Source organism: Nannospalax galili, unplaced genomic scaffold (assembly GCF_000622305.1).
Source record: "Nannospalax galili isolate Female #2095 unplaced genomic scaffold, S.galili_v1.0 scaffold1285, whole genome shotgun sequence".
Lineage (NCBI taxonomy): Eukaryota > Metazoa > Chordata > Mammalia > Rodentia > Spalacidae > Nannospalax > Nannospalax galili.
The window spans coordinates 302,535-324,491 of record NW_008352386.1 but is presented as its reverse complement, the minus strand read 5'-3'; the positions used below and the strand labels follow the sequence as shown (position 1 = coordinate 324,491).

Sequence of the window (21,957 nt, the reverse complement as noted above, 5' to 3'; positions counted from 1 at the left end):
TCTCTCTCTCTCTCTCTCTCTCTCTCTCTCTCTCTCCTCTCTCTCTTAAAAATAGTCCAAGAAATATGGTTGTAGTAAATAAGAAGAGAAACATCTAAAATAGTTTAAACATCTATCAGGGAAAAGCCACTGAATTTGACAGAGGTAGGAATAGGGAAGTGATTTTTTGTTTAGATGCCTTACTTCTTACTTTAGAAGCCTATTTGACTTCTTGAACTATGTCCAATATTTTGATAAAAGCAGAAACCATTAGTTTTAAATTCTGATCCCTGGTTCTGAACTTGTTTTAGCTGTAAATTAGCATGCGCTCAGTACACATACCTCAGACAATATAGAAATGGTGAAATCACGAAGTGAAAATCCTGAGCCTCAACCTCTGTGAAATAATCGTGATGAACACAAGTATCTAGGTATGCTTGTTTTATCACTAAGTTATATAACTCTACACTGTTCTTAATAATCATAAAATTCTACCATTTGAATATGCCCTTAACTGAACTTACAATTTTAACAAAGATCAGGAGGGAAGAGATCCTACTATATTCATCTTTCGTTTTAAGGAATTGGGAGATATTACTTGAAGTTGATAAAGAAAACTTAAAGTCTGTTTTAATAAAGGAAAACTTCATGCTGATTTAGTCTTCTATAAAAAGAATAGATTTCATTCATATTGTGTTTGAAATAAGAAAATATACTAAAAACATCTATTCTTGAGAAAGGATAAGAACTATAAAAGAGTCAAATGTCCCTATATATCTTCCAAAGCCCAAGACACAAAATAGCTATATTCTATAAGTTAAGTTTTATGCCCTGAAACACAAAAATTTCCATTTCAGACAAAAGGCTATTTAAGCATTTCATTGCAAACGAGCTCTACGAAGTTATTATTTCCTATGGAACTTTTGTTTCACTGGAGCACTACAAAGGAACATTTTCCTATAGGGTGACACCAAATCTAACAAATATGCTTTTTGCATACTTATTCATCCCTTAATGCTAGCTGAATACCTATCAGGAGTAAAGCACTATACAGATTGCATATTCCCAATATGAAATTCAAATTTAAAACACTCCCCACTTTGTCAATGCCTACATGTTACAAGTAGAAAACTCCACATGTGAGCTCATGCAATGGGTCAATCAAAATGCAGGTACACAATAGCTTATGCATTATCCTCAAGTTTAAAGCACTCCTAGCCCCCTAAACTGCAATATAGAAAAGCATCATATAAAATTATCATTATCCTTAGGCTACCTGTAGAAAATGCATATGAAAGATAAAAGAATTTCATATTTAGACTTTGGTCCCACCCCCAAGATATCTCATTATGCATAAACAAATTGTGCTAGTCAGTAGATTGTCATCTTGACAGGATTTGTAATTACCTAAAAGACAAGCTTCCAGGTACACCAGAGGGAGTGTTTAGATGAGTTAGCCTCTGGGCATGCCTGGAAGGGACTATCTTGGTTAGGTTAATTGAGGTAGGAAAACCTACAATAAAGGAGGGTGGCAGCTAGTTGAGCATAAGCATTCACTGTTCTCTTCTTTCTGCCTGAGGGCACAATGTTTAAGGTCCTGATGCCTTGAGTTCTCCACGATGATGGACTGTACCCTTGAACTGTGAGCCAAAACAAACCCTGCAAGGTGCTTTTGTCAGGGTATTTTGTCACAGCATCAAAAAAGTAACTAAAATATATTCCAAAACATGAAATGTGAAATACTTCTGGCTCCAAGATTTCAGATAAGGTAGGTGTGCTGGATAGCTTTAGTGTCAACTTGACACACCTGGGTTGAGGGAGCCTCAATCGGGGAATTGCCTCTATTGGACTGGCCTGTGACCATGTCTGAAGGGCATCTTCTTGATGAGTGATGTGGGAGGGCCCAGCTCACTGTGGGTGGTGCCACCCCTGGGCAGGTGGGCCTGTGTTGCATAAGAAAGCAGGCTGAGCAGGAGCCCAGGGAGCAAGCCTGTAAGCAGCATTTCTCCATGGCCTGTGCTCCAGCTCCTGCCTCCAGGTTCCTGCCCTGAGTTCCTACCTTGGGCTCCCTGATGAACTGCATGTGACCTGGGAGATGTAAGATAAATAAACCCTTTCCTCCCCAAGTTGGTACTGGTCAGAGTGTTTTGTCACAGCAATGAAGAACAAACTAAGACAGTAGGTAAACTTAGCCTGTATTATATGCCTTACAAGTTAAGAGATGATTAACACAACTGCTTCAAATAGTGTTCAACCTGGAGGGAAGAGCAGCGTACGCAAGAGGCAGAACAGCACTGAGAGATAGGACAGTATGGAGAGTACTGCTAATAATGCTTCATTTGCATACAAAGATTTTCAAACATCTCAATATATTTAGAAATGTATAACACAATGCTATCTTTTGCTGCTTTTATTTTCATTGTTGCTCTCATTTTCTGAGGAAGGGTCTCACTCTGTAGCTCAGGCAGGCCTCCAACTCACTGTGATCCTCCTGTGTCAGTCTCCTGAGTGCTGGGATTACAGGGGTGTACCACCATTTCTAGCTCTAGTTTTCACTTGTATATTTGGACACTCAAAATAATTCTGTCTGCTACTCATTTGCTACTACATTATATACCAATATCTCCTGCATTATCCAATCTTTCATATTAGAAGATTTTAATATCTCTAATTGAAAGCCTGAGAGCAAACATTCTGTGTCTTCCCTACTTTTCTAGTGCAGCATGTAAAGAATAGACACTACAAACATTTTCAAAATGAAAACTGAGACTGAAGCTCCCTGAAGTAGCCTGTCTCGCTGTATGGGAGCAGACAGGGATGGCACACAGAAACAGGGCCAAGGTCAACTTGACCTGAACACAATTGTGACATTTTTTCCTTTTAATTTTATAGCAACGAAAAGTTTGGCAAGTTCACAAATAAAGAAAAGCTCAAAGAAGAATAAAAGTATTTATAGGCGTAATCACTTCATATTAAGAAAGTCCAAATTTTATTTAGCCGAGGCACTAATGAGAATAAAAGAAATTAAAGAACGATTCAACATTTGATTTTAAGGAGTCTCATGAAAAGCACATTTGTAACCAATATTGAAAACATAAAATGTCACGTTTACAATACGCAAAATATACTCTGGAGGCTTCCTAGCTAAAGGAGATAGAGTATCTAGAGTCTTTCCATTCTGAGGGACTCCAATCTATACTGCTCTGCTCTTTTTGCCCAACATCAACCTAGAGCTCTATGGGCAAAACTAACAATACAAAAAGCTTTTCTTGAACAAAGAATACTGTGAGCAAGTGTGATGCTGGCTGAGAAACAAGCTAAGTGACCTGGTGTTCAAGCAACATAATGCTTCCAAAGCCTACGAGTCTTAGTACTCACGTCTCACATGCCACCCAGGAGACAATTCTTTTTAAGCTATAATTTTATAATTAGACAGAAAAAACACAATTCTTCAGACAGTAAATGTATGTACTATCACTAAGTATTTTAAAGTAATTTGTACCTCTTGGTAAAGAAAAGGACCAATAATAATAGGATTTTTAGAAATAAAAATGAAACACATTTGAGGTCAATAAACTATATCAATGACATAACTAATGTGTTCTCTCTGCCCAGGCTGTCAGGCTAAATAAATAATATAAAACCAAGGAATTAGAAGCTAACATATTGGAAGGTACTTTAAAAACTGTGGACACTAGAAAAGGAAAAATAGCTTCAGGCATGTCGTATTTCCTTAGAGGAGCCTTCTTTGAAATGTAAAGTTACTCTATAAGCAAAGTAAGAAAAATGGGGCGGGGGCACACAACATAAAAATTTGTACATAAGAGTTTAGTATCTTTAACAATTCTATTATTTCTAAAGCCTTCCACGAAATGGCACTACAGTTCTTCAGTTTATTGCAAACACATCTTTTAAAAAGTTAGTCCTAATATTGACGCTATGAGACAATTATTGGCACAATAATTAAAACAGAAAGAAGAACATTTAAATAAAAACAGGGTACTATTTCATTGGACAGTATACATAGATTTTTCTTTTCTTATCCCTCTCCCCTTATCTATATCCAATGGTGATATTTATAGGTGTTTCTAAACAGATGTAAATTAAAAAAAAATGGCAAAAGCCACGATCTGCTCAAGAATATGATTCACATCCCACACTGGTTGTTTTACAGCAGATACTAGCCCGCCAAGCTTCAGATGGCAGAATGCTAAGCTGTTGCACTTGAATTGTCCATCTCGTTGGTTGTTCCTTACTCTGGAGACTCTGATGGCATGTGCTGTCACCACCACTTCTCTTCTCACAGTCAGGATCAGTAAGACAGAGCATTTAAGTCCTTAAGAAGCCAGGCCTAGCAAAAAACCTCCCACAAAGCCACTGGATATCACAATGTTCTGCTTGATAAATTCTGTTGCCTGAAAAACAAAGTAAGTTTCAACAAAAATACTCTTAATTATGCTACAAAGTGAATGAACCTTATCACTGAATGAAATAAGACAGACAACAAAAGAACAAATGTACAGTTCTACTTATGAATACGCCACAAAGTCACACAGTGGAATGGAGGTAAGTTACGAAGGGCTGAGGGGAGGGGAAATTTGGGGAATTCATGTTTATTAAAATGATTTTATAAAATAAAGTTTTGCAAATGGATAGTGGTAATGGTTGCATAGGAGTATGAATGTATTTAATGCTTCTGTACTGTATACTTAAACATGGTTGAAATGGGAAATTTTGTTATATATATCTTAACAATAATAAAAAATTGCAAATCTAGGGCTAGAGAGATGGATGACCAGTTAAAAGTACTAGCTGCTCTTGCAGAGGACCCAGGTTTGATTCCCAGCACCCACATGGTAGTTAACAACCATCCCTAATTCCAATTCCAGGGAAGTTGATGCCCTCTTCTGACCTCAAGCACTGCACTACATGGGTGCACTTAACATACATGCAAGTAATACACTCATACATGTAAAATAAAAATAATAAAGTTTAAAAATTGCAAATTTAAAGTGGGAAGAAGGGAGCTTAAGAGAGGGGTTTATTACCTAGGTGACAGATGTTATTAAGGGGGGAACAGGGAAAAGGGAGGACTACTTTAACTGAGGAGATAGTAGGAAGGGTTATAGAGGGGAAGTAAGAGGAGAGATAAATACTGCTTAGATGGTGTAAAAAACCAGATGAAAATATGTTAGTTCAAAATACTACTGAAAAATATGCATATTTTATATCTATAGATATATACACACATACATATGTATAGCTGAAGGCTATATAAGAAAAAACACAGTGCCAGGAGGGAGAAACTTCCTTTCAAGTTGTTTGTCAGGGTAGTCCAAGTGACTCCCCAAATAATACAAGCTACTGCTACAACCCTTGATTACCTTCCAGAACCTGAAGGTAAGACTCTATTGCTGAAGACTACAGTAGTGGCACTTGTATCTTGGGGGGTAATCAACAGCTATGTCATTGGAATTAAGGCCCACTCAATAGAAGGGGACTTTTGTGCAGCACTATAAACAGCGAAATATACATGGGTGGAGAGGTCATAGATCTTACAGAAAAACCTACTTTTGCCACATCCCTGGACAAATGTAATTTCTTACTATATTCTAAATATGCATCCTCATATTTACAGACAAGTGTACCTTTTACCCCTCATCAAAGAAGCTTCTTTTTGCAACAAATGGAGACTGTTACAGAATTCCAGAACTGGTCAAACAAAGAGAATAAGTCTCTGTAAGACGCTTAATTCTAAGTGCAACTTCAGTGCAACATGTACACATAGGATGAATGTATCTCTCAACTCTCACCAAAGAAGTTTCCCTGTGCAGCAGATGGTGGTTGAGACTCACAATTGGCCATTGTGCAGAGAACAAGAGGCTACAGAATGCTTATCCCTGATTAGGACACCTATTTCAAACCTCGGTCTCCTAAGGTTCAGGGATCATTGTGGAAAAGGAGGTGGAAAGATTCTAAGCGTGGGGTGAATGCTTATCCCTGATTAGGACACCTATTTCAAACCTCGGTCTCCTAAGGTTCAGGGATCATTGTGGAAAAGGAGGTGGAAAGATTCTAAGCGGGGGGGGGGGGGGTGGATGACAACAATGAAAGCTTTTCAGGTGGCTTGGAAATTGATCATATAAACTCACAGCAATGGTGACAGCATGCATAAGTCCTATATAAGCTCAAACCAAACAAAATTCTAGCATAGACATGGGGACGTGGACAAGAAATCTGAAACAAGGCACATGAAATTTGCAAAAATACAATAAAAATGCCAATTTAAAAAAATCTATCAATTAATGAATCTCAATTAAGTAGCATTCTCAACTACTTTCATTTTGTTTTGGCTTTTGTTTCGGTTTTGGTTTTTTCTTTGCTTTTCTGAGACAGTCTCATTCTACTGCCCAGGCTGGTCTGTAACTCCTGGCAATCCTCCTACTTTAGTCTCCCAAGTTTTGGGATTACTTGCATCGGCTACCTTGCCCAGCTAAAGCACCATCAAAAATGCAATCCCCAGTTATATTTTCTACTGAGACTCATAACAAGAAAGAGAAGCCAAAGTTGCTTTTCATCTTACTTCTTCAATTACGTTGTTGATTTCAGGCGCTGCTTTGTTCGCTCGCTTCTTAATCTGTCTTTTTGCTTTGTTCACATCTTTTTCAACTCTCTTCCAGTCAATCTGCACATAGCCACTGTGACTGGCAACCTGCAAAAAATGTAATGAAAGTTGACTATTATCAACTTATGTGATCACAATTATGTGACCATTTAGATTTTGAGAGATTCATGCTTCTAAGAAACTCTTATTTCCTGACTAATTTACTCATTCAAGAGGAGGTACCGAATGCTTGCTCTTAGCCAAGCACTGAACAAAGGAGACATAAGCCCCCACTCTCAGAATGCTCTAGGCCAGTCAGAGAAACAGGCATTAAACATAATAACTGACTACTTAGATGTGCTGAACACTGGGTTAAGAAAAGTATAGTACACAATGGGAAAGATTGAAAAAACTGCATTATAACTACTATAATTTCAATCATCATACATTTTGGAAAAGGAAATCACTTAAAATGATAGAGAGATTATTCAGATATAACTAACAAAAATACTTTTTAATTCAGTAGATATTTAATAGCTAGGAATCAGAAGCCAATCAGCTAATAGATCACTAAAGAAATCAAAATAGGCGCTTCACTAACTTCGACTCGACTTAAGAACACTTTCTGGTAATTGCTTTCTATACAAGTTTCATGCTATAAATCCTTTTAATAGAACAATAGCTAAATGCTTATTCATCATAAGAAGCCTCATATGGGGCCACTGAACCACTGCAAAATTAGGATAAGAACAGCAGCAAGATGTAACCAGTACAGTCAGTGTTTTCAAATAATAAAACATAAATATATAAGTATACAAGTACTAAATAAACCACATATACTATTAAGTCACTTCTATCAATCTTATTCACTCTAGAAGCTTTTAATATATCACTTTGATTTTTTTATAAATTTATTGAAATTTTGTGTATTTCATACATAAAATCAACTTTATACCCCTCTCCTCATTCCCCTTTGGCACTTTCTCATAGCCCCTCCACTGGAGTTCATACATTCTGTCATTTGAATTAAGGCCTATTATGAAAAGTTAGTGTCCCAAGATGTCCCTCAGCACAAGTTCATCCACTGGGGTTTAGTCAGCCTATCTTGAGTCTCTCCCTTCAAGAAGATCAGCTCTTCCTCATCCAGCAGTAATCAGCTGCCAATATTTCGACTAAGATTGGGGTTTGCTGTTCATTCCACAGTTCTGTGCTGGATTTTCGTCTGCCTAAGTTTGCATGGGTCTTGTGTATGCTGACACCATTGCTGTAGGTTTGTATGTGAAGGGTCCCAGGCGCCTGTAGGACCATTTCCAAATGGTCATGCATCTCCTCCCTGGCTCTTACAATCTTTCCACCCCCTCTTCTGCAACGGTCCCTGAGCCCTGGGTGAGTGTACATCAATATAGGAGTCCTGTCCAAAGGCCCACACTCTGCCAACTCTTATTCTCTGCGTTTTGGCCATTTGTGGCCTTTTGTGTTCCTGGCCCTCTGTTGCAGGAGGGAGCTTCATTGATGAGAATTGAAAGATATACTAGTGTTCTCTTCATCCCCTGTTCTATGTTCCATGAGTCTCAGGTGTAGAGGTTGCATCCTAGATGTGCCACTTAGGCTTGGGCAATTCACAGAGAATCTCTGTGTGTGACCAGTGGTGTAACTCTGTAATAATCTCTATTGAAAAAGAAGCTACTTTGAAGGGTAGTGACTGGGATACCTGTCTGTAATTTAAGGATCCATATTTTGCACATAGTAAGAAATTACATTTTTCTATGGATGTGAGAGCCTTGGGTATTCTCTAAGATCTATGACCTCTCCAGCTATGTGTACCTGACTAGGTGTACAGTACCAGACATGAGTTTCCTCCCACTGATTGGGCTTTAAGTCCAATCAGGCAGCTGTTGATTACTCCCAAGGTAAAAGTGCCACTACTGCACCAATGTTGTTTGCTGTGCTGGTTGGTCACTGATATGGTTTTCAGGCTTTGAAGCTGGGGTTGGACCATTAATTGATGTTCTCCCTTATCAGCATGCATAGTGCTCTCCAAAGCTATGAGAGGCAGCCTTCAGAGGAGGTGGCTTCCAGGTCAGTTCCAGCTCTATTGCTCCAAATCTTGTTTCCAAAGTATGTGCTGTCCTCAGCAATAGGTCTTACCATCAAGTTCTGGAAGGCAATCAAGGACTGTAGTAATAGCCTGTGTAATTTTGGGAGTCTCTTGGACCACCCTGGACAAACTCAAAGGAAGGTTTCTCCTGTCTGGCATTGTTTCTTGCTATGTAGCTTCAGCCATACACATGGACTCATGTAGGGAAACTGTATGTGTAATTTTTCAGTAGGTTTTTGGACTAATACGATTCCCTCTCTTTTTTTATACTGCCTAGGCACTACTTATGTCTCCTCTTTCTCTCCCTGTCTTATCCACCTTCCCCACTGTCCCCATGTAAAGTGTCCCCATTTTCCCCATTTCTCCTTTGATAGCTTTCTGTATGCTATGGTACCACCTCTACTGAACTCCACTTTGACTTTTTAATCACATAGAAAATACTTCATATAATAAAAATATTTTATTTTACAGTTTGACTGGAAATCTTAGGTTTTATTTTCTCTGTGACTTGACTCCAGAGAAGAATTTTTTGCTGCAATTACTCCTCTATTTATTCACCTCAGACTACACATCACAGTCTATTTATCACATCAGACTACAGTCTCAACAAAAGAGAAGTGATCAAATCGAATGGCAAGTGAATGGCAGTATTTGACCCCAGATTTGGTGACAGTCATGGAGGTGATAATGAACTTTAGAGGAGCCTATTCTACATATAAATTGAAAGGACTCCTTACTTATACTAAGTAATCAAACTAGTTCATTACTTTGAAACTTTTAGAGAATTTAACCTAGGATGTACATAGCTTTATTTTTTTGGTTAGAATAAACCAACGTGTTATCTATGTTACCACACATGGCAATCCACAATTCAACTGTCATGTTCAAGATTTACCACTCCAAGTTATGAAGTTTTTAAAAAGTCAACCTTTTGCTGTGAGTTCATTAATGATGAAATCATCAAAAACCTAAATTTCATTGCCTCGGGGTTACTGCTTACCTACCCCCACCCCAAACTGAATAAAAGAGGCTATTTAATCAGATTGATTAAATAAATTCTCACAAATAACATTTTATATATAATAAATACAAAAAAAATGTTACCCAAAGTTAGTAAATTCAAGTTATTTGAGAAACAGATTGTGGAGACACTCTTTTTGGGGGGTAAAATATCACACAGTTGCAGGTGAAATGAAAAACTTTGAGATACCAAGGATTTAAATCTCTCTCTCCCAGCTCTCCTTCTCCAAGATCTCCAAGCACTTCAAGCTCTTCCCTGTGCTCTCAGCACTGTGTGCACCCATCCAGCTCAGCCCTCACCAGATGATTAAATTTCTTTGCTCACATCTATCTCTCTCACCAGACTATGAATCACTGTGCCCCTAGAGTCACAAATAATGTCAGGCAAAAGATAAATAAGACACACCAAATGCATGATGATAAAAAATAGTGAATACCCCAAAACATATTAACTAATCTGGTTCAAAGAAGACTGTAACAAAGTAACTGGGCTACATTCTCCCAAAGGGTCCCATCATGAGCAAGAGAATGGTCTGTCTGACATGGATATGACCCACTAGCACTGAAGATATTTCCTTGAGAAGTCCATGACTATCATCCCTTAGAGAGCAACCTGGTCAAAATGAAGGGGACTGGTCCAAACTGAACAGTATGCTGCAGTGCAAAGATGACCAAGGACAAGTAATCTGTTCCCAGTGAGAGTCAGGTATATCCAACCTAATGGGCAAGTAGCTTGTCAGAACTGAGCATAGAGGACCCAGTTCAGTCCTGTTGACTCCTAACTCATCTAAGTAATTATAAAGAAATGCAAATCGACATACTGGAGAGGGGGTAGAGCAATGATGACCATTTTTGAACTATATTTGAGTTTTCTACAACATTAAAATATTTAATGAAATTAGGTGAAGAGGTTTCAATAAAATAAAAGCTTCCAAGTTAAAAAAAAAAAAAGAGCTGATGGTATAGCTTAGTGGTAGAGTGCTTGGTCTAGCACACAGGACACCCTGGGTTCGATTCCCAGAGCAATTAAAAAATACACATTAAAAATAGGGCCAGGCTTTCAAGCAAAGATTCATATCTGCTTGAAAACTAGAAAGAAGGAGATGGGGTTTTCTACTTGTGATACTCATTATAGGCAATTTGGTGGCTGTTTCACTGAGAAGACTCCCCAACCCCCAATTTCAGATCTTTAGATTATTTTTCTTGGACTCATTAGATTTCCTATAACGGAAAGCCCCATCACCATCACACGTTTAGAGTTTTCCATCAGGTTTCAGGGCCTAGGTCTTAAATTTAGAAAACCAAGGACCATCAGGCATGAAGGAAAGCTTTTAACATGAAAACTAGAGACCAAAATAAACCAGCAGGGAAGGGGACACACTTAAACAAGGGGCTGGGGATATAGTTGAAAGTCAGAATGCTTTTCACAGCATGTTCCTTGCCTCAGTTCAATCCCTAACACTGCAAAACAAACCAAAAATTTAGGAGAAGAGGCACTGTATAGAAAGAGATTTATAAACAAAACAAGAGCTGAGTGTATAGCACAGTGGTAAATCACTTGCCTAAGTATGTACATGACTCTGTGTTTGATCCCCACCACCATAAGAGAAAACCAAACAATAAATAAATAAATAAATAAATAAATAAATAAATGCTAGGGAAATGGCTCAGTGGGTAAAGGGTTTGCTGCACAAACATGAGAACCTGAGTTTGGATCCGTAGTAGCCACTTAAAAGCAGATGCAGCTAAGTACATCTGTAATTCCAGCACTGAGGACTGGCCAGCCAGTCTAGCTGAAACAGCCAGTTCCAGAATCGGTGAGGGATCCTATCTCAAAAAATAAAGTGGAGCCAGGTGTGGTGGTACACACCTTTAATCCCAGCACTTGGGAGGCAGAAGCAGGTAGACCTCTGTGGGTTCTTTAAATAATAATAAGCTCATGGACATTAAAAATACAAGCACAAGGGCTGGAGCTATATGTAGCTCAATGGTAGAATGCTTCAATCCTCAACAACAATAAATAAATGAACAAATAAATAAGCAAGCAAGCAGATAAGAAAAAAAGTCAGGCTATGAAGTTGACAATATCTCCAGAAAGCAAATCAAAAAGACAGAACTGAAAAATTGGAAAAACAAGCTAAGAAAACTGAACAGCCAGTCCAGGAGATCCACATTAATAGGAAACATGGGGAAAGGGGGGAAGTGATGGGAATACACGAATGGAAGAAATCGTTAACTAATAATTTAAATTAAAAAAATTTCCCAAACTGAAAGGGAACACTAAGTTTCCAGCATAATGGGTAAGAACAGAGCACAGTAAGGACTATCAATATGAAAAATGGAAACATTAAGGGCAAAAAGAAAATCGTAAGATCATTCATTGGGAGAGGAAAGTTTACATACAAATATTTAGGTGTTCAAACTGCTTTAGACTTTTAATAGCAACAATGAAGTCAGAAGACAATGAAGCAATATCTAAACCCAGCTCAACTATTATTTCTCATACTCAAATATGAGAGAAAATGAAGAAATTTCAGACATACAAAACATCAAAAATTATACTACCCACATTCATTTTCTCCCAAAGTTACTGGAAGATGTATTTCTTGAAAATAAGAGATCAAGACAACTTAAGACACAGGAAGAAAACTAAAAGAAATGCAGAGGGACTGACTACTCAGAGTGGTATAGAAGGGAAATTGCAGAAGAGGTGCATACCAGGCCTCGAAAACAAGCAGGCACAGGAGCGTGGCACAGGCCTGTCTGACGCATATGACCACAAGATTTAGATAATGAGATTTCATCTGAAGAAAAAAGTTCCAAACTTCCTACTGGAAATAATAAACGAAACCTTCCCAAACACAGCTAAAGACAAAAATTCAATAAGCTCAGTTAACCCTAGGTATGAATCATACACAATTATGAAATAATAGTCATGATGCAGCAGGAGGGCATGATGGAGGGGCAGAGAGCATTCCGCGTGCAGAACGGGATGTGGACAGAACACACAAGCTCAAGAAATGATAGCCAAAGCCAGGAAGTGGCTAGTGAATACCTGTAACCAGAAGATCAAAAACTGGCTAATTAAACTTGCTTAGGGAAAAGGTGCTCTGCCAAAAATTAAAGTGGTTACCTCAAGGGAGGGGAAAATGAGGACAGGGAAGGAGGCAGAGGATTAATCTGTAACAAGTCCCATTCAAGTATGTGAGCCTTTGAATTACAAGTATGTATAACTTAAAAAAAAAAAAACCCTCAAAGACTCATATACCATCGTCTTTTTTTTTCCTGTTAAGAGAAGCAGGGAGAGCAGAGACTTCTGTAATTGGCTGCCATCAATTAGTTGTAAATGCTACTGCACTCAGACCAGCCCCAATGTCTATTTTAAGACGGCGGTATGATAAATATCTACTGAAAACACTTAATATTGTCACTAGAAAAGCTTTAAGCTCTCTAACTAAACTAATGTTTATCTTTAATTACAAGCAAAGGTTATAAATACATAGAAGCAGGCCAAAGAATCTTGGGCAATTAGCCTAAAAGCCATTTATTCCTCTATTCTTTTTCAGGTTCCTCTTACTGAGTTTTCAAGGCTAATTATATTTGTGGGTAAAAGCAATTTGATGTAGATAGGACCCATGTCCTTTTGCCTTGGAGATTTCAAAAAAAAAAAACCACATACATCAAGTGTGGAAAAGTAGGAGGCAGAAAAGGCAAAATGTGGATTTGAACAGTGAATACTGAATGGACTGATATAGACTTCTCAGAAGCCAATATGCAGAAATACATTAAAATAAACACTCAATTCTCTCTATTCTATGAACATTTTTAGTAAGTTCTGCTTCAGTCTAGTATCCTTTGGCACTGCACAGAAATGACAACTGAGTTTTCAAAATACCGATAGAGCTGGGTGCAGTGTTGCATGCATTTGATCCTAGGACTCAGAAGGCAGAGGCAGGTAGATTGGCCAGCCTGATCTCCATAGTGAGTTCCAGGCCAGCTGGGGCTACAAGGGGACCCTATCTCAAAGAAACAAACAAACAAACAGGGAGACCCTTTTTCAAACACACAAACAAAACAAAACAAAATACTAATAGAATTAAATATACTCTTGATTCTATAAAAAATCAAAATATAAAACTATAAATACAATTCTCTTCATCCAAAGGACTAAATTTAGAAAGTAATAATCTTTTTCATCTCCTACCACAAGAATTACTCTTAATATTGTCACTACTATAAAATATATCCTTAAAACAGCTGTTTGGTTAACTAGCCAAGATCAGCGCTTAATTCAGATAAATACTATCCCTTTGCACTTAAGGTAACTACATTGGTTATTACAGGATCAATGACTTAGGTACTAAAGTCAGATTCAGGTTGCTATGAATATCGATCTTTTTTAAATCTGGTATAACTGACAGTATCTTCAAAACTGTTGCTGACATTCATTCCAGAGAGTTTCCATTTGAAGATTTACTATATTTGATCTTCTTCAGGGAATGATATTTTGGGGAAAATATGCACGAAACAGATATGAAAGCTAGATAATATCCTGATAAATGCCTTCTAATAGCAAAGCGCTTTTAGACCTTAAAAAAAAAGGACGAACAAAATTAAAATTTTCATCCACTTGCCTCAGAAATAGGATTATAGATAGGATTATGGATGCTTTTTTAGCTTAATTTTCCACTTTCTACATCATCTGTCCGCCCATCCCCGCCGCCCCCAATTGTTATATTACTGTAGTCATGGCTGGCCTCAAACTCTAGATCCTTCTGCTCAGCTTCTCAGCCTCATGATTTCTGGGATTCCAGGCCTGGACAAGAACACCAGGCTCTGATTTTTCAGTTTAAAAAATATGTTAGAGGGTTGGGTGTGGTGGCACACACCTTTAATCCCAGGATTTAGGAGGCAGAGGCAAGCAGATCTCTGAGAGATCAGAGATCGAGGCCACCCTGGTCTACATAGCGAGTTTCAAGCCAGCTGTGGCTGCAGAGAGATCCTGTCTCAAAACAACAACAAATGTTAGAAATTGTTAATAGCTGAGCTTCCTCTGGGGAGAAAAATTACAGAGGTTTAAGAGGGGAAAAGAGAACTTTTGAAATTTGTGTGACTGAATTTTAAACATGGTTTAAAGCAGTCAAGATGAGCAGTCAAAATAAATTTTTTTTTTTTTGGTGAAATGTTTATTCTTCTAGGGAGATGCTTCAAGAGTAATTTGGGAAAACGGCATCCAAAAATGAATTGTTTTTGGTCATCAAGTTTTCATATTTATTTACTTATTCACGGATCTGGGTACTGAACCCAGGGCTTTGGGTATGCTATACAAAGGCCCAACTAGTGAGCTACAGCCCCACCTGTTTTTTTTTTTGTTTGTTTGTTTTTTGAGACTGTCTCTCACTAAGACAGCCAGGTCTTGAACTTGTCTCAGCCTTCTGAGTAGTTGGGATTCCAGGCCTATATAAGCATAACTGGTTCACAGTTATCTTTTTAACAGTTGAGATGACACTCTGCTTACATTAGAGAATTTAGCAATTTTTAATCTATTGTCTTTCATGATTGAACTCATTATAGTTTCCAAACTCATTATATAGTTTTAAAACTCATTATGGTTTTTCATGAACTAAGGCCTAAAAGAAAAATTCTACTTTCTATTAAAACGAAGAGGAATGAAACAGGTAAATCTGACAATCTCTGTTTCCAAGGGCTACCTACTGTAGGCAGACGCAAGCGCACAAGGCTCTGACATACCTGAAGGAGAAGAAAGCCACCACCTACTGCAGTTGCTGCAAGTTTTCCAACCTTCTGGAATAAAAATCCTGCGCACCTTTAATGACAGAAACAACAAAGATGAGAACAATCCATGGCACACTAAACCCTGTCCCCTTCTCCTTTTTAAGGCTTTCCTAATGGCCATGTTTCCCTTCAGTCACACAGGGTAGTCAAATATGCACCCTCTAAAATGTCAGAGATTTGCTGCAAACTAAGGTGAGGAGAGAAGAGGAAGATTTAGAGGAAAACAACAAGCTACTGAAACCAATCATGACTACTCAGGGGTGCACTATCCTCCCTCTACATGTGTGCAAGCTGAAATTTCCCACAGTAAGCCATTTATTTGCTGTGCTTAATACAGTCAAGACATTGCATACACCTGGCCAACACCCACGCTACCCAAACCTGCTCCACCCCAGTGAGTTTCCAAAATGCATCATCTCCTTTGCTTGAGCTATTAATCTCCCCACCTCTAGGGATTCCTGCCAGCTCTGCCCATCTATAGCTTTCCAGTCCTTTAAGGCGCAGTTGTACTTTTATGATTATACTGCCCACATTGCTGCATAAGCACCCCATCCAGTACCTATTTTCTATTGAGCTTGTTTCCTCGCATCTAACCTGGAGTGTCAGCCCACACTCTGTAAATGAGCTAGCAGTCCCCTCGGTATTCTACAACCAAATCGTGCAAAAGAATCCCAGATTTCTGACGCGATCTTGTGTGATCATCAGTTGGTGTCTCCTCCAAATTCATGACCTTACTTGGAAATAAGTTCACTGCAGATGTAATTAGGGATGATGAGGTCATAGTGGTACATGGTAGACCTTTAATTCAGTATGAATCATGTCACAGAGACACAAACACACAGAGGGAAGATGATCAGGTGATGACAATAAAGGGAGAGAGATTAGAGTGACCTCTCTGCAAGCCATGGAAAGCCAAGAACTACTGGCCATCACCAGGTAGAAGAGAAACATGGAGATTTCTCCCTCTGGGCCTCCAAGAAGGAACCAAGTGATGGAATCAAACCAAGTCCCCCCAGATCAAAAGAAGAATATTCTGGGAAGCTGTACAAGGAAGTAAGATGTAAAATCTAACTGCTGAGAAAAAGCTGACCTTTTCATGCTCTGTGCCCAAGCTGAAAATTACCCGAAACTTCCCCCTCTCGCTGCTGCCGGCCCCCTCCCACTGCTGCCGGTTTTGGTTTGTGGTTTTTGCCTTTAAAAGAAGCCTGTAAGCTGAGCTCAGGGCTGCTGCTCTCTCTCAAGTGAGGCAGGAGCCCATCTGCACAAACGATTAAATCCTCTTGCTTGTTGCATCTCCTGATCTGAGGACTGAGTTATTGGGGTGCGGCCTCCCGTGGACATTGGGTACCCCAGACCAGGGGCCCAACACAACCTGCTGACACCTTCATTTCAAACTTCCAGCCTCCAGAACTGTGAATCAATGTCTGCTGTTTTCAGCTACAATTCGTGTTACTTGTTACAAGTGTCCTAGGAAACCAACATACCTTCCCAAACAGAAAATTTGCATTTCATATTACATGATGGGCTTCTCCAGTGCTCAGAACCACGTATTAAATAGGTCCCAAAGAACACATAGCTGAAAATGACTGCTACTAGGATCCAATTTCTATGTGATAGTACCATTCTTCAGGCTTGCCACTTCATATTTATCTCAGACTCTTCTGACTTCATCTTTGATACAACTGAATGAAAGTTCTCCATACCCCCTCTCTAAAATATTATGACTCTGTTTTTTTCCTTTCCAGTCTTTAAATTTTTTTACATTTATTTATGTATTTATTTGTGTGTGTATCTACATGCATGCTCATGCCATAGTGCACATGGGGAGGTCAGAGGGCCTCTCCTGCCATCATATGGGATTGAACACCTTTAACTGCTGAACCACCTTGCCAGGCCTCCTTTCCATTCTTAAGGGTATCACTACCTTGGTAATGCTGGGATTCTGTAACACTGCTTCCCAGACCAAGAACTGAAGGATTAGTTCTTGTAAGAACACAAGAACTGGTCTTCAAATCCTCCAGGACTCCTAGCAAGCACCCATTCTGACAGTGCTTTTCATTTCTTATCATTGAACACCTACAGCTAAATATAATCTCCTTTGACTCCTCATTCAAGTTCTGAATTTGTCTCAAGTGTTAGCTGGTTAGGTTCATGCTTATTAACTGCTCCTGTTTAACATGCACCATGATATCATATGAATTTTATAATCCAAGAAGATTCTAAAAAGTACTGAGCTGAATCTACATTACAGTAGAAAGGTCATTACAACAAATCACAGACATAGCTGATGATGTAGCTGAGTGGTAGACTGCAAGGCTCTTGATTTGATCCTAAGCAATACAGAAAAACAAAAACAAACCACCCATATATTAGATTCTATTACACGTGGCTCAGCAAGTAAAGGCGCTTGCCACCAAGCCTGAAAAACTGAGCTTGATCCCCAGAACTTGCTGGATGGAAGAAGAGAACCAACTCTCCACATGTTGTCCTCCAACCTCCACACAAGCTCCACTGCATGCACACTCCCACCCCCACACACAAATAAATAAATAAATAAATAAATAAATAAATAAATAATGTACAACAAAACAAACAATTACACAGCTCCTAGGCAGAATACTTGGCTGATTCTGATATCTCTGGCTGTAATCCAAATGTATATATTATTATCAATAATTCAATGTGTCCCTTACAGGGGCATCAACAATAAAGGCTCAGAAACAGGGAAAGTAGTCAGGTCTCTCCAATATCCAAGCCTGGGTGCTCCCCAAGCTCGTGTGCCACTGCTAGCACTGGTCACTAAGACAAACCTAGTGACTTCTGCTGCTCTCTTTTCAACACCTGCCAATTATGGCACTTCTTAGCCGACTTGGCCCTATGAAAAGAAAATGTGCAATACTCTGATAATTCTATTTCTTGATTTTTTAACACTGGGCTTTTGGCCCTGACTCTCATTAACCAATCACCTCTGGCAACAATTTATGAACTTATTTAAGGGACAGAGGTATAACCAGCCTACAGTGAATCATCTGAATGACCAAGGCCTTCACCAGAAATTTCTGTTCTAATTGCAAGCTTTCTGCACAAGGCCTTCACCAGAAATTTGTTCTAACTACAAGCTTTTTCCACAAAGCAACATTAATAAATAAATATTGCAGGCACTGAATCTTCATAATTGTTTTTTGTTTTAAATCATAAAGGGGCATTTATGAGAAGGCAAAGAGGAGGCGCATCATTATTCTAAGGTGCATGTAAAATACAAGTCAAAAATGTAATTTACCCATGCCAAGTGGTAATATGCAAATATTTTAATTAACACAAGATATGCAGTTTACTTTAGAATTAAAAACAAATGCTTGCAAGCTAAGCACCATCACTTCCAAAATTCTCTATGGGCATCAACATTTTCAAAATAAGCAGTTGAACTGGTTCTGTCCCTTGTTATTTGGTTAATCCTTTATTCCAAAAATAACAGAATTAAGATACACAGCAACAACCTTGCAATCATGTGCTCTGAATTGCTGTGTACTGAAAGGTCATTAACTATTCCTCCTTACTGTGCTCCACAATGTCACTGCAGAATAAGCCATGAGTCCATTAATTCCAACAAAGAAACAATGTTCCCAGTTCTTCAGAGCATGAGCACAATCTGAAGGAGCACACAAGAAATAGGAGCCTCTGTATCATCATGATACATCATGATAGCATTTACAATGCTATATACAGAGCTGACAATCCTAGAGGACAGTTCTTCTGTGGGAGTATAACATAGGTTTTCCCAGTTGTTGGCACTGACTGGCAAATAACTATTTACATATAATTAACTCACATATTTCTTCCTATCAGATCCACTCTGTTTGCTCAGTTTGAAAAAGGAGGGCATATATATTGAATCAAAGGAAGGATAAAGAGTGGAACTGTGGTGGCCATGTGGGGATCACCAAATTCCAACAGGGATGTCTGAAGATAGATCACACCAATTATATCACGGAAAGGAAAGCCTCACAGTAGTGCTCCTGTGGAATGAGTAACACTGAATATGCATGGTGACTGGCCCACTTACAAAAGGACAGTAGCCAGGTTCCCAAAGAAACTTAATGAAAAAGATGTTCTCACCAGCCAGTCACGCCACCTATTACAATCTGGGTAGCTACTGAGTATTTTTCTACCAGAGGTCCCGAACTGTGGCCAAATACTCGATTCCACCAGTGGTGTCTTCTTGCATACTCAGTTAAATCCAACACTTCGTAAGACTCGTCATCGCTTTCATATTCTTCAAAAACACAAAATGGGAAAAAAGAAATTGAATCAATCTACAAATACATCGTACAAATTGTTTTCATAAAATCTGTGACAACTCAGTGTTATGTCTGGCCTAAAACTAAAATGCCCAGATGGAAACTAATGAGTGTGATTAACTCAATCCCTGAGACTAAGGCCTCAAGAGTAAAGGGTCTGGCAATAATATCTCCATTTCCTTTCCAAAGGCACAAGGCCTTAGGGACACGTAGCCAGAAGCCAGCTAAGTTACATAGAAGTGAGGGGGTCACCCAGCCAATCAGAGTAGGGTCAGGGCAGGGTCCATTTCCATCAGTGAGAAAAGAGGAGGGAGGGGTGTTCCTCCCCTGAAAAGAACAGGTCGGGAACCCAGCGAGAAGAAATCAGCGTGGATCTCAAAACCAACCAACCTCCCAACCCCCCACTGTTTGAGTACTGGGAAGGGCTTGAGGTGGGGGCAGGGCCGTGGGGGGTTGTGGTGGGGGAAGGCTCCATGCAGAGCTCCAGAAGGGAGGGAGACGTCTGCTTCGGAGGGGTGGTGCGCCAAGGGGCTGTGTAGAGACGGAGCCCCAGAAATGTTGGAGGTGGGGAAAGAAGAAGTGCAGTTGGGAACAAGGTCGACAGCTGTGGGCCGCATCCCATATACTACTTCGGGCCCTGGCCGCTCACCTTGGGGAGGGGGGTTCCGGGACGCCATGATACCGCCGGCGACTAGTTCTGGGGTGGTCCCCGCCCGCCCTCCTCTCCCCAGCACTTTAAGGACCGCTCTAGGCCGAGGTAGAAGTCTATGGTCTCTTTCTTTTCCTCTCCTTCACCACCTTCTCTAGACAAGGATGTCCTGTTACCGCCCACTCTTCCCAGCGCAGGACCTTCTGCGCAGCTGCACAGTTTGGGATTAGGGGCGGGAACAGGCGGGTCGCAAACCCGCGAGGGCTTATGGTAGCTGTAGTCCAATGCTCCTCTCCACTATGGCCTGGGCGTCCCCCAACCAACTCTAGACTTTCCCTAAGTATAGTTTTGTTATTTTGTTAAAGACCACAGAGCAGGAGGAGTGAGTGTTGGGACCGCACACGGTAATATGATAGGAAAATCAGTTTGGTGTTCACAGAGTCTTAACCAGACTTTAGTCAAGAGGCTTCTCTGAAGCTTTCTGATGAGGTGTTTGCCTTATGCCCTATCTTGGCCCTGCCTACTCCGGATCTTGCCAGAATCCTGCTGACTTTAATGAACACCGCCCCCCCCCCCACTTGACGTCTGAACGCCCAGACCTTCCTTGAGGAAGAATCTTACTACATTAGCTTAGCAAGAATTCCCTTGTCTAATGTGTCCTCTTGGTAGTAGTCTCACTGAGGTCCATCTGTTTTTCTGTATTCCAAGTTTAAACAGATCCCTTATTCTTACTGTGGTAGTTATGATGCCTGTTACAAGAATCTTGAACAGTTTTCCTTACCGTTTTAGCAAGGGTCAGAATAATTCTTTAAATTGTTTTGGAAAAAATAAGTGTTTTGAGCACTATGCTAGCAAATGATGTAAGCGAAAACCTGCTTCAAGCCACAGTTTTCTAAAATGCCAAGGGCTCATCAAGGGACAGAAATGTTCCCAATGCCCTGCCTACTAGGAATTATAGGATCTGATCAAACAGACTTACATTTTTAGTTTGTTTTGTTTGTTTTTGAGACAGGGTCTCACTGTGTAGCCCAGGCTGGTACCCAACTCTTGCTTCTCCTGCCTTAGCCTCTCCAGTGCCCTGATTACAGGCATACGCTACCATGCTGGCCTTTTAAAAATAATAATTATTGTTACTTAAATCTGATATAGGAATGAAGTCAACTTTTTCACCGGGAGGCTCCATAGAATTCTACAGAATGTAAAAACCAAGCAGCTAACCCAAATTCACATAAATTAGCACCAAAGTCATTTCTAACTTGCGTTATATCTGAATTATCTATACAAACTGAATAACACGTTCATTATTAACATTAATGGAAAGTCAAGACATTCTAGTATAAATTATGTTACTTAAAATATTAACTTGCATATTTGAACTTAATATTTCAAATTCTGGCTTTTTTTTTAGTTATATAGCTCACATTTGTTTCAGTCATTTGATGGTTGGAAGGGAATTTCTCTAAGCAGGTAATAGCCCTATAAATTGAACTGCTTACCTTTATTATCATTTGTA

General features: G+C 39.4%; 1 protein-coding gene across 1 annotated transcript; it reads right to left on the bottom strand.

Annotated features, from left to right (window-relative positions):
* Window positions 1–2,945: 2,945 nt before the first annotated feature.
* Window positions 2,946–20,632, bottom strand: Fundc1 (FUN14 domain containing 1). The gene is made up of 5 exons (XM_008849352.3): window positions 20,445–20,632; window positions 19,614–19,770; window positions 15,453–15,528; window positions 6,563–6,691; window positions 2,946–4,394 (listed from the first exon to the last, which is right to left on the bottom strand). The coding sequence occupies exons 1-5, from the start codon at window positions 20,470–20,472 to the stop codon at window positions 4,317–4,319; spliced, it is 468 nt and encodes a 155-aa protein (XP_008847574.1). The 5' UTR covers window positions 20,473–20,632; the 3' UTR covers window positions 2,946–4,316.
* Between the last annotated feature and the right edge of the window lie 1,325 nt (window positions 20,633–21,957).

What these genes read in the sequence shown, in the direction of transcription:
- Fundc1 (XM_008849352.3), bottom strand. Translation starts at nt 20,472, where the DNA reads ATGGCGTCCCGGAACCCCCCTCCCCAAG. An exon ending in ATAGGTGGCGTGACTGGCTG is followed by an intron (nt 15,529 to 19,613) that starts GTGAGAACATCT and finishes CTGTCATTAAAG; the next exon opens with GTGCGCAGGATTTTTATTCC. An exon ending in TCAACAACGTAATTGAAGAA is followed by an intron (nt 4,395 to 6,562) that starts GTAAGATGAAAA and finishes TTTGTTTTTCAG; the next exon opens with GCAACAGAATTTATCAAGCA.